The sequence below is a fragment of the Vanellus vanellus genome (assembly GCF_965231255.1).
Source record: "Vanellus vanellus genome assembly, chromosome: 5".
Classification (NCBI taxonomy): domain Eukaryota; kingdom Metazoa; phylum Chordata; class Aves; order Charadriiformes; family Charadriidae; genus Vanellus; species Vanellus vanellus.
Window position 1 is genome coordinate 69,796,023 of NC_138910.1, and position 13,734 is coordinate 69,809,756.

The 13,734-nt window shown below is 42.5% G+C and overlaps 1 protein-coding gene across 1 annotated transcript in view; it reads left to right on the forward strand.

The window, feature by feature from the left end:
• Nucleotides 1-13,734, forward strand: part of PTPRF (protein tyrosine phosphatase receptor type F) — a 252,979-nt gene that overhangs the window by 41,215 nt on the left and 198,030 nt on the right. The window contains exon 2 of the mRNA XM_082483326.1: nucleotides 12,783-12,928. Within this exon, the coding sequence (XP_082339452.1) occupies nucleotides 12,783-12,928 (146 nt within the window). The remainder of the gene's footprint in view (nucleotides 1-12,782; nucleotides 12,929-13,734) is intronic.

The following is a 13,734-nucleotide window of genomic DNA, read 5'->3' on the forward strand; positions in this document are numbered from 1 at the left end:
GCTCTCTCGTGGCACCTGCAGACTTCCATGTATTTGTGAGTCTCAGATTTGGGGATAAACATCTTTCCAGGCTGCAAAAGTGAGTGTGAGGGCTGGCACTGCCCATTCTGGGTTTCCCCCGTGATGTGCTGAACCTTGCTGCGTGTATGGCAGGCAGTCAGCAGTGGAACAGCCCCTCACAATTCCTCGCTACCCTCTGTGATTGTGTGAATCTTGCATGAAATTGGGACTTGCTGCTGACATGAGGAGAAATGTGGAAGAAGGTGCTGGAGGTCTGGGTTGAGGGACATTCCAGAACTATTTATGCATAGGTCATGCCTAAAATATAAACGCATTTGAGTTAAGATGCATGACAGAATACAATAAGAAAAATTACAGGAGCTACCGGATGCTTTTCATTGTTCATAGACATTCCTAGTCTTTGTATGGAGCTCCAGCTTAACGCCAGCTTGACAAACACTACTCTTAGGCACCATGCCAGCACGTGTGGCTCATGATTCTGAGTGTGATCAGAGCAGTAAGGTCTTCCCAGGGAAGGCAGCTGCTGAAGGGTACCCAATCTGAAAGCCCATGCTAGGGATCCCAATTTGTTTGGGTTTGGTCGTGTGCTGTAACTCCCTGCCACTACTTTCTATTGGATTTTGTTCTGCTCGTGTCCCACCAGGTACTGCAGGAGTTGATGTCACAGTAAAGTCTGTGACCTGCAACAGAGCTCCATGGTGAGCAAGGAATGTGTCCTCCTAAACCAATGTGGATTATGCTTTTGGTGCATTTAACTAGGAAAGCTTGTTTCTGGGTAGCAAGCAGTGTTTCTGGCTTTGCGAGGATAAAATACACTGTCAAATACCATCTCCTTGGTGGAATATATGTGCTGCCTCGCCAAGATACCTACTGCAATGGTGACATTAACTGGTTTTCTCTTTTCCCAGAGTCACAGATATTGTCAGAGGTGCTGAAGAAAGAGATAATTCACAATATAGAAGAAATATCTCCTTTAGACAGAGTCAGTCCATTCAGAGCTGCATGCTGCCGGGCAGCCTGTGGAATAACTGTGATACTGGGTTTCCCGGCAGCCCCTGTGCATGAAGCACCCGCAGGGGTGGCTCCCCAGTCCTGCAGGTCCTGAGCGCAGCCTTTCCTCTTCAGCGCCTGCTCCAGCCTGTATGCAAGTCCAAGGTCAGCTCTGGAAATTCAAATTCAGCACCTCGTGGTCCCAGTGCATTATGTCCTGGGCTTCAGGATAGACCTGGTGGCCACAACAACTTTTCACAGTGTGGCAAACCATAACTTCTCCGTGTGGACCACAACTTTCTGCATTTCTTGCAACTCTGTGCATAGTCAGGTGAAATCAAGTAAAAGTTGGTGCAAGTAAAAGGCCACAATAAATCAAATCTGGTACCATGTCTGGTAACTGGAGATTTTAGGAGTTTAGTTTGGAAACGGTTAGAGGCTGACCTGATCATCTACACAGAGAAAAGTTATTAAAGTGAAAAGAGCTTTTCATTTTATCTGTTAAATTCATAACACAGCAAGGAATGGAAGCTAGAAAAATTAAATCAAGAATGCAGCAACCATGAAGGTGATTAATTTTGATGCCTTTCTAGAAGTCAGCCCTCACTGAACCAGAAAGCCTGGGGAGGGAGGAGGAGACTGGGCACCTCCTGGGATGAAGCTCCTGCCCCACTTTATGCACAGAGCAACAACTGTAAAACTGCAAACCCCGGGCATGTGTCAGTCCTTCTCTTTACTGTGGGGTTTGACACCCAATATTCATATTGGAGGGAGGCAGATGTTTTGGATCGGAATTGCCCAGCAGCCTTCTCTAGTGCAGTCCTGCTGCCAGGCGGAGGTGGTGGCCCTGGATTCGAAACTGCACTCAAATGACTTTTGAGCTGTGCGTGACACTGTGCCTTCATTTAGTCACTGCTAAAATACGTCGTTACGGGCAAAAATGCTGCCTGGTGTCTCCCAGAAGCATTGAACCTCTCCATCCAAGCTTATCAAGGAGTCTGACTAGGAGGAAGCCGTTTAATGGGGAAATATTCCTGTTTCTTGGGGAATTTCAAGTAAGATTGAGCAAAAATGATTAATTTATATTTTTTTTTTTTTACACTTTGAAAGTATTTTGCTACCTGCTGAAATTTTTTACACTCTGGTAAACATTTAAATGTGGAAATTATATTTCTTGGTTTTCTGCAGACTGTGCTACAGATGCTGCATGATAAAGCAGTTGATAACAGAAAGGAAAAACATCACTGGTGTAACAGAAATGCCAGAGTGCACTTATTATCATTAAGCAGAAAGTTTTCCTCCTTACCAGGTAGATGAGGCAGAAATTTGGTTCATTACTAGGAGGAGGACAGGACAACGTACAGGGCGATTGAAATGAAATGCAGGTCCCTCCCTGAGAGCCTGGGATGCCTTTGCTTTAGTAACGGATATTCTGAAGAGGTCACTTACTCTGGCTCCCAGTTCTATTAAAATCATTGTACTTTGCTCTCTGTTTACAAAATAAGGTTTCCACTCACTTTTAATTCTTAAAAGCAGAGGAAAAACCTGAGCTTGGCAAAGCCTTTTGAACTGCCGAATCAAGAACTAGCTGCTTGCAAAGAGGGATTAAAACCTTTTAATCCTTTTGTGTAAAAGAATATGGTGTTTAATGTGGTAGGCATGCTGGCAAAATTAATTTTCATGTTTTTTCAAGCACAAGATTTCAGTTCTGTCTTTGTTTCCTGGTCCTGCATATCTTACGGGTTCTTTGCACTATGCAATATGCTTTATTAACTTTGAAGTTTTGAAGAAATTTGCAAAACAAAATGCAGATTTGGAAGGAAAAGTAAGTTCCTAGGAGCGGGCACAGCTCTTTCGTACTACCTCAGGCAGCGTTGTGATGGCTGATTTCAGAGCCCGGTAGCTGGAGTTATTATTCTCTTGCCCGTTGTATGTATTCTGTGCGAAAGAGAGGAGGCCTGAATTCGGGTACTGAATTTTGTGTATGATTAAACGAATGTTCTATATGTATGCATTTGAAAGCCCTTAAGTGAATGTTGTGTAAATGGTGATAATTGGAGGCAGTCTTCTTGCAATCCTTTCTCAAGCTAAATAAGGTCCAAGGCCAAAGGCCCAAATGTTTAATTGTATTAAACACAGAGGCTGAAAAATTTATTAACTCAGAAAGTGTGTATTACCAAGTTAATTGGAAGTGCCTTTAAGCTATTACCAGGTGGAAATTTGACTTCAGGTTTCAATTTTAAATTAAAGCAAAGCAGAAAACCGTTCTGTGAGGCTGCTGGAAGGTCTGTAGTTAGAGCACTGCTTCTCTGCTCTCCTTTGTTTTTCTGCTCTGTATAGTATGTAGTATAAATGCTGGGGAGTTCGACTCAAAAGCTAAACCCGTATATAGGGGTCTGGCTTTTCCCCAAGATCGTGGCAAGCTGCACACACAGGCTGCGGGTGCTCTGGGGAAACGTAAAAGCAGAGGAGGGGAAATGAAGATGACCTCAGGTTCTAGAAGGATGTTTTTCTGCGCTGTTTTTCTGCTGTGTTTTTAATCGGTATTCTTCAGTCGTATGCAGGACTGCTCTGTGCTTCTTGGCATATTTTTCTTTTTCTAGTTAAGAGGTATTTCTGTTATTGGAAGCAATTGTAAGGATGGTGTCAGAGTAGAGAGGTTGATTTATTCTCCCCCCCTCTTTCCGGGCACACAAAAAACTTTAAAAAGGCCATGGACAAGAGTCAATCACAGCACAGGGATTAGCCAGAGTTAAGGGTTTTCTTACTAAGATGTAAAGCAGCTCACACTGATAGCCATACAGGCACTTTGAGATAGACATTGCAATTACAACAGCCTTGAAAAATAACGGAGAGAATTTGCCACTCTTTTGCGCAAAACCTGTAGGCACCCTGCAGGTATGATATGACCTGTTGCGTTAAGTTGCCTGCCTGAAACTCTCCCCACAAATAAATCGGCACCCAAAATGTTCAGCGCCGCTGAGTGACTTGCACAGCATCCTTGTGTGATGGTTGCCAGAGACAATTCTTTTTCAGTATCATGTCAGTTAATTTTAGGCGTTTAAACTCTTTCAGCAATTTCCATGATTCATAAAGAGACAGAATTAGAAATTTACTGAAGTGCAATACTATGATGACAGGCTGTTGCTGTAGTTTATTAATATCCAGTAATTGTGGCCTTAACACTTGAGTGAACTAACGTCTTTTAACCCGTATTTCTGTGGAGTAAGCACGTTTACCCAAACATCAGCATTTAACAGTGGATGCCCAGTTTCTACTGGTGCGGGGCTGGGTTATGTATAACCGTCCAGACACTGACCAGAACTACACAGGACACATGAGGTTTTAAGGTGTTTCTTTAAGAAGAAATTTTAAAATATTCAATTTTGACTTAAATACTATTTAATGTTTCATATCAGATTTAATAAGTGTAAATGCTGTAGGGAAAAGAGGGCTTGAAAATGCCAGTCTGGGTGTGAAGATTCCCACCTGTGTGTCTGCAGAGACACCTCGGTCCCGTCTGCGGTTTTGCCTTTAGACTGGACTTAGGGTAAGGAAAGACCCTTTAGCAATTGTGAGCAGCACCCATTTGCAGAGGTGGGGAAGAAGCAGCAATCAAAGATTATAAGAATTTCTGAGCTTAAGTAATTTTAAATTGATAACATTATACATTTGACCGAACATGTACTCTTACATTCTCTTCAATTAAACTTCCTACATATAAACAAAGCACAGTGGGTCTCTCCTGCTGAAATGAGTACCTTGCATCTTAGTTCACTGTGTTTCCTGCTAGTGTTTAGGGAAAATCACAGCCTCCACCAGATGACTGCTTTTATTATTTTTGTAATGTAATTTTTCTACTGAAAGTTACAGAGGTCATTGAATATGTTAAAAGATCTACTTCTTAGAGATTTGTATATTAATCATTCACTTTATTTGGTGTCATTTTGTACAAACTCAAAAGGTATCTGTGAGTAACTTTATGGAAGTCAGGAGATGAAGGTGAGGAGGCATGCAGCTTGCTTTGGGATAATGTTTGTAGATTTGATTATCATGGACAAGCACACTTGAAGCTGAAAAACTCAACCACTAAAATTGGATTGAGATAGCAGAATCATTTGTCCTAGCTGTTGGGAATCTCTTAAGCATTAAAACCTAATAACAATAAGATGATAAAACAAGAGAGGAGGATGTGCAGGTAACATTAGGTAGCTTGTAATTCAGAGTGATATGAGGAATGTGTTGAATTTGGAATGCCATTTTCTGTGATTGGGATGCAGTTAAATGTTTTTTAAAATGGATGGGAGAAAGGTTTATGATCCATTCACTGGATAAAAAGAAAATTGTGTATGTACCTGAGCATGCAACACCCCACTATGTATTTGCATTTATTTAATAAGTACCTTGCACCAAGCAATAAAGGACAAAAGTTTCAGTTACAAAGTGCTGTCATCTTAGTGAAATAAAACCAAAATAGGAGGAAACAAGGAATGAATTAGCATTGTGATCACCAAGACCCACTGATGCTATAGTAAGCCATTGTTAAAGAAACGTTATTACAAGGCTCAAACAGGCTCTTCCTACTTGTATAATTTACAAGAATTAAAAATGCAAGTTTGAAAAATTGTATTTTGCCAAACAATATTCTTAATGGTCTCAAAGGGACAGGAACCACGATTAAACGATGGTGGGTATTTTGAAAGGAAAACACAAGGATATTAAACATAAGGATAGCCGCAGAGCGCACTGGCTTGCCTCCTGCCCTGCAGCAGATGCTTAGGAGAGAAATCATGTAGTAGGTTACACCAGAGTATCCTTCCTGTAGGCTTCCATCCATGCACGGATATCAATCATCCATGATCATAGAGGAAACAAAGAAAGAGAAAAACCCTTGGTGTATATATAAGAATGGGCCACGTCTATCTTCTAGACCACTTTATTTCCACTTCAAAGTCAGTTGTGAACATGAGAAAGTCTGTGTCATTCTTGGTTTCTTCCCAGTGTTATAACAACTGAGCCACATCATAATTTTTCACGTATTCGTCCTGACAGCAACCATGTGAGAACAGCAGGCAAGTTTTACAGTGGAAGCTGAGGCACGGTTGTGCCTTGGCATATGTGACAGGGAAGGTTAAAGGCAGGGATTTAAACCTGAATTTCACAATTTCCAGGCTCAAGAACTATTCCCATTATGATCTTTTCCTGCTTGTGTCAATAACTTCTTTAAATTCATTTAGCCCAGGCACCTAAATAAGGTTACCCATGTATGCCTATTGTATGTGCTTATCTAGTTCATCTCCTATCACAACTGTCATTTTTTCCTTCACAAAGGAGACTACTTCCAATCTTAATTTAGCCCAAGTCATAAAAGCTCTCAGATAAAAATACAAGCTCCCCTCTCCTACAATGCCGGTCTTATTTTTGGCTGCCCTTCTATTTAGAACAGTGGACACTTGTAGCATGAGGACAGAGATATTTTTCTTTAAAATCTCTCGCAGCAGGTGAGAGTTCATAGAACACTTAATTGCAGACATGTGTTTAATAATTCATTTTTCTCAAACCTCTGTGCAACTCTTTGGAAAAATAGCATCCACAAGAACAGGAGGAGCAGTATGATTGCCAGTTTCTGAATTAAAATTTTTGGATGAAGTACATTTGATGTGGGTGCTAAATACTGAAAAAGCATCAGGATTCAATTTAATTTTCCCATTTATTTTAAGAAACCATCTAATGATGGGTCTTTGAAATAAAACAAGTTAATATTTGGGTATATGAAGCATATTTATGTTGGCATATATTATGTTTCAGCCACTTGAAATTGTTTGGCTCTTACAAAATTGCAAGGAAGCGACTTTTATGTGACTGGTGTGTACTTAATGTGTACCAAAATACAAGGATCTGTGCTAAGTATACAGGACCCAGCATCATTTTTCAAGGCTCTGGCTGGTATTCAAGTCAGGTAATGTAGATCATATGTTACTTCTCAGAGGCCACGGTTCACATAAAAGACACCTTGCCAAGTTAGAGGGAGGCTACACCTCTGTGCGTCAGCCTTGAAGGAAATCTGGCAAAAGAGACTTTTCTCCCTGGGAAGGTCCTTTGGGTTCACTGAGAAGCTGCACAGCCTAAAAACAACGCATGTGATGGTGTGACTCTGAACTGCTCTGGTAAAAAAGGAAAACCTGAAAAAGAGAAATGGAATGTTATTACTCTGCTACAAATGTTTGGTACGGCAAATATTAAAATAGCTGCTGAGATGACTTTCTGATTTATAACGCTTGTTTCAAAACAAGTAAATTGTCTAGAGTAGCAGAGAACAGCAGTGATTTTATATATAAAAATATGTGTGATAGAGATGCATCTGCATGGTTGGCTGTCTCTCACTCGGAGTCGCCCTGCAGGAAGGCTGTGTCAGTGGCTCTCCAGTAGACTAAAGATTCTGCCTTTGAGGGCTTCACATTCCCCTCCCAGACCCATCACGCTTGCCTTTGCTGGGGAGGACAGACAGCAGTCTTACTGATGAGTGCATACCTCACTTCTCTGCTCGTGCTTCTCCCTCTGGCTTTCCATATCCGTGTTCTTGTGGACCTCTTAAAATGCAATTCGAGGGAGCATTTCTTCTGAACGCATCATACACCCTAGCTCAGCCCAGGGCTCTGCATGAGTTTGCTGCTGTTTTCCAGCATGGTGAAGTAGGCTTGTGTGTGCCTAAATCTCTGCTAGCGTCTCTTCCACACCATGAGGCCCTCCTTCTGATTCATTCACTTTATAGGATTATCCAGGAATCTGTGCTTGCTCAGCAAGTGACTTTTTCAACACTATCAACTGTGAAAGGAAAGTCCTTTTCTTCTGAATTTTTTTTAAAGTTTCTCAATGGAGAGCATGTCTGGGCAAGTGGTTATTTTTCAGCCTTCAGCCAAATAAGATGAAGCCTGTTTCTTTAAAATACTCTATTTTTCACGGTCTTCCTCCTCAGAACTGTGTTGTTCCCATAAGCTCTCTAGAGTAATTTACTTTTGAGCAAAGACCAAATAGGGAAAATTTCAGCCAAGAAGGTGAAAGTTTTCCCATTCTCCTACCTGAAGCTTATGAGTAGTGAATAGAAATGATGCTAGCAGTAATTTCCACTCTCAGTGTAGTGGGAACTTGGTTATGAAATGAGGAGCAAGAATTAGTTTCGAGGGTGAGAACTGAACGTACTCCAGGGATCTGACACTGAGCAGAGAGGCTAGGGAGAGAGAGTCTGGAGTTGTTTGGACTTCGAGTTATTAAATGACAGATACACCAGTCTGGAGTTGTTATTCCATGTGATGGAGTAAGCAAAGGTGGGTGTGATGGGCACCCAGCCATCCAGCACCTCTCTCTGCTGTCACCCAAGACTTGCTCGGGAGGTTTTCTCTCAAGCTGACATTTCCCAGATTCGTCTTTGGAATATGATCACTCTTTTTTTCTTTTTTAAACTTTCAATAAAAAAATCTTCAGCTTTGCCTGGTCCTTAGGTCATCAGGGAAAAGACAGGATTTCACTGCGAAAGACATCTCAGTTTTTTGTATTTATCTGTAGTTTGTTTGAACAACAAACAGTTAACTTCAAGCTTGGGATGTGCGTAACCTTATGTAGAGACTGATCATTTTGAATTTGGGGAAGGGGGGGGAGGGGGAGAAGAGAGAAGGACTTAGGTTACTGGTTACTGGTTAAATATTTTATTTTCAATACATCCTTATTTTTCTCTGGTTGTGTTTTTAGGCCTACCCTAAGAGTGCAAACACTAAAACAGGTTAAAAAAGACAGCTTGTAAAAAAGACAGCTTGGACCATCACCTGGCCCTATCCCTAGTGGTTGTTACTGCTGCCCTTTGGAGGTATACTAGTGATGTGTCCCACACAGCTACCTCCAGGCAGCAGAGTTAAAGACATGTTCATTGGAGAAGAGGTATGCAGGCAGTCTAGTCCATTTAGCATGCATTTTCCACAGACACCAAGATTTTCATGGATGATCTGTTGCACTTCTATTAGCTCTCACTGAGATAAGTTTTGGGATTTGCTGTAACAGGTACCAATCAGAATAGAAATATGTACGCCCATGCCCGACTGTATTGTCCTGGGGCCAGGACTCAGGATTTTAGGTTTGATTAATTAGTACTTTCCTTCCATTTAAAAACTTTAGGGCATACAAACATTTAAAATGGCTGTGTAGAAATACCCTTTCCCAGACTGTGAGAATTCGGTTTATATACAGGAATACTTTCGTGACCAGTCTCGGTGGATTTAGATGGTTTCCAGAAATCAGTGTTGCTCAATTAAATGTGCAGGGAACAAAGATTCATTACAACAATGTAAATTCAAGCTGAACAAGGCAGCAGGATTTTTAGGTTTTACTGCCTGTGAACATTCAGTTTCCTTTTGTTCTGGTTTTTAATAGTATTGATTTTTTTAAAATGTACAAAAGTAAAGTAAGTCCTCGGTGTACAAGCTGAGGAGTAGGTGTACAGTGAGAGATATAATTGCATTGTATTCTTCAAGGACAAAAGTTTTTTGGATTCTGTTGTATTTGGATTCTGTATGTCATTTGAAAAATTTACACTATTTTACTAAGATCACAGAGTAAATAACAGAAAATCAAAAGAACAAATCAACTGCCGAAATGCAATACAAGACATCAGCTCAGCATACTGCGTAGCAAAACAGTCAATCACACTGCAATCACTAGCAGCCTGAACAGTAAATTAACATTTCTCTGGGATAGATGAGAGGTGAATAAACACAGATATATGTAAATATAAACTAAGTAGAAATAGACATGATTATAGATGAGTAAATATGTGAAATCAGCATCAGTTAAGCAAGCACACTTAGTAAGTGCTTGCTGTTCGTGTCAGGACAGTGTGCCAAAGACAGCAGAGAGCTGCCATCATGTCATAAAAGGTATTTTCTGGCTTTGGAGTTATTTTCTTTGTGCGGTCCTCAGAGCTCCCTTCACCAAGGATGGCAAAGTTCAGTACACTTGTGCATGATAAATTTCTGTGGTCAAGTCTGTGATGTTCCTTCAGAAGGCTGTTGAGGACAGGGCATGCGTATCCATGTCTGCATGGACAGCACTGATCTTGGTGGATCCAGTGTCTACAAAGGCCTTTTGGAAATAACGCTGAGCAAGCAGCAGTAGTAGAGGTCCAGGCCTGCAGCTTAGTGTCTCAGCTGTGACCTCCAGATCACCTGGGTTCAGGGTTGGCACATCCCCTGGTGCCTGTGGTCCATGTGGGCAGTTGGTGGGCTCCCTAGCACACGACCACAGTCCAAGTGGATCATCTGATGTTGCAAGTTTTGAAGGGGTCTGCTGTCCTGCTGCCTCAGCAGTGGCATGCCACCAGCCCCTCTCTGCTAAGCGTGTCCTCAGCTGGTGGTTGCTTCTCCACGTGGTGCCAACTGGTCCTTTGCTCTGAAGCTGTGGTGGGTTGACCTTGGGGACTGCCAGATGCCCACCCATTTGTGGACTGCAGGGGAATACCTGCTCCATCATGGTGTCTTCATGGGCTGTAGGGGAGTCTCTGCTTGGGTGCCTGGAGCTCCTCCTCCCCCTCTGACCTGGGTGCTCACAGGGCTGTTTTGCACACTTTTTACCTTGCTCCTCACTGCTGTGAGGTGTTTTGCCCCTTAAACCTGTTACCACAGAGGCACCGCCATGACAAGGTTGACTCTGCCCTGCTGTGGGGCCGTTGAGAACTGGCTGTGGACAGGTCAGCCCTGACATCTCCTCACGGAGACCACCCCCTGTGGCTCCCCACAGCCAACACCTTGACACCTACACCCCGTACAGATGGTGATGGTGCACGTGTGAAGCAAGAAGCACCCTGGGCCCTCAGCAGTCTCCCTGGTCTGGTCCGCACACACTGGAGCAGGGCAGAGCCCGGCCTCTGGGCTTTGTCAAAAGCAGCAATTGGAGTATGTTGCTTGGTCGAGCTGCTGTGCTTGTGGCGTCACCCTGTGCCACGCTGGAGGGACGGTGGGGGTCTGCGTAAGCAGTTAGGGTGGGCTAAACCAGAAGGCGAAACTGAGATTAAAGAGGGTGCTGCAGTTTTAGCAAAGCCTTCGGAGATTTCTGTTTAAGGGTGAAATTGCAGCTTCAGGTGGCAGGTGCCAGCCTGCAGCTGCTGAGGTGAGGGAGAGGCGCCATCTTCCAGAGCCCCCCCTCTGAGCCTGCCCTGAGCCACCGTGCTCCCTACCTTGCTTGGAAAAGAAGGGGGAAAAAAAAAAAGAAGAAAAAAGAAAAGGAAAAAAAAAAGGCAGCTAGAGGTTTGGGTGCTGGTGGCTGGAGATGGGGAAGGGAGTGGGACGAGGGGCAGAGCAAGGCTCCCTGCCCCTTCAGCAGCTGCAAGCTGCTGGCCTGGCTGAGCTGTAACTTGCAATTAGCATTTTAATATCTTATACATGAGGAAAATGCATTTAAAGATTGTATTCTTTTGGTGTCGCTGGATCTGTCTCCCTCCTAGATCAGGGAAACTCAGCCCTCGGTTCATCAAAAGCTTAGTGTTTAAACCACCTGGGCTTACAGATGTCGAGCCCCTCTCCCTCAAGGACATATTCATGGATGTGTCCAGAATGCGAAGATGGGGAACCACTGCCAGCTCTGCTGGGGATGCTGGTTCGGTGCCTTGGGGTTGAACAGGTTTCTCCTCTCACTCTTACTCCTTTCTACATCCCGGCAGCTGTCTCTGCGCTGTTTATAGGTCAGGTTCATCTCTGAGGTGGTCGATCAGAATTGTATTTGAAACGTGGCCTTAGTGTGATCTGTGCACTGAGTTAGATCATGGGTGGGACTCTGATAACTCCCTCTGTGGAGTTTCATGTTTTAGTGCTTTCTAGGGATACGAGATCATCAAACACTTCTCACTTGGACAAAGCAGTGTTTCAAAATGACCCTCGGCTCGCGTACTGCAAAATTCTCTTGTACAGTGAGTGCAGAAGAAAAAAATAGATGTTCAACCTGGATGCCTAGTTTTATCCATCCAAATCTGTCTTGTAAATCCAGAAGACACAACTGTATTTTCATGAAACTTCTTTTATTGATTATTAAAATGTTACATTATATATTTTTTTCTTTTTTGCTGAGTCTTTCAGGCCTGAATGTCACTTTGGTTTCTTTGCTGACTTTCACTTTTAGTGATTAGTTTCTTACCTAGCATATGCCAGCCTGTGCAGGTTTCCAGATACGTATAGACTGTAGGATTTTTATGTCAATCCACATCTAAAGTGAAATTAAAGTTTGTTATTTGTATACTTCAAACTGTATCTGTTAATTTTATTAATGTCTTAACAGCTTTCTGGAAAACTAATGTCAACGTATGGTACATTTTGTAGGTTTGGTGTGTCAGCTGTTCTGTAATTTCTGGTGCTATGACCATGTTATAAACCTGCAAAAATTCATTTATTTAAAAAACAAAACAAAACAAAACAAAAAAAAAAACAACCCACAAACGTAAAAATGATTCCAAATTGTCATATACCTGAGTGAATGCCCAGAGGGCAGGTGGGAGCCCTCTATTGCCCTCATTTACAGACAAGCCAGATGGACTTTATTCATTTTGGGGGAAAAAAAGTACTCAAGCAGAAACTGTGCTTGTCATGTTGCAGTCTGTGCTGAATTTGTGTGGCCGAGGCCATTCAACCTGGATTTGTAGTAAGAGCACCAATTATCTTATAATTTAGGTTAACATGACACGTTCCTTGCTTATCTGATGTTGTGTCCTCATTGGGGTGATTTGGTTATATTTTCAGGCAAGCCAACATTTATGAAAGCTCCTGAAGATCAGATTGGGATTTCTGGAGGAGTGGCCTCTTTTGTGTGTCAGGCAACAGGAGAGCCCAAGCCTCGTATCACATGGATGAAGAAGGGGAAGAAAGTCAGTTCTCAGCGGTTTGAGGTAATTACAAAAAACACAAATAAATATTTGGTAATCAATCTAATGCTTGCAGGTCTTAATTGCACAATAATCGTCATTGCAACCCGGTATCTCTGCATCACTACAATACAGAGTCTAGAGCTTTAGAGTAAAATAAGTTTCCTTCCCTGCAGCAATGCAATCTGTAGAGCAGGCGCTGTCATTTGAACATGATGCTGGAAGCACAGTCATAGGAGATCCTTCTTCAGATGGGAGACTGGGGCTTACACCAAATTGGGTGGCAGATAAGAGTTGGACCTAGCAGTAATTTTCTGTTTCCATTGTGAAAATTGATAAGGCACCTCCTTGGCCTCCTATACCCAGTGAAATTCAAAAGTGGGATGCCAAAATGCTATTGGAAGGCTTTCTAAGTGACGGCTACTGCCATCCCTCCCACAAATGCGCTTGGGAGGGGAGCGATGAAGTAATCTTGAAGGGGTAATTTGACTTCCCTGTGAACTGAAGTCTGAGGGAAAGGAAGAGGGAAGAGCAGTTATCAGAAATGCTTTTGAAAAATGGTCCAATTTGGTTCATATTTTAAATAGCAAACACTTTTTCACTGACTTTCTCCACCTTCTTCTCCACTTTCCTTTTTTGGAATTGGGTTATTTTCTCTAAAACTGCCCTTGGAAATGCGACCCTTCTACCATTCTGCTGCCTTTCCTCTAATCCCCTGTCTTTGATGTTTTTGCTGTTCTGACTGGAGCACAAGATGACTTTGCTGCCCAGAATGGATTGATTCAAGTCACCAATTTTAATCATGACTTTGTATGTGAGCAGAAAACCTT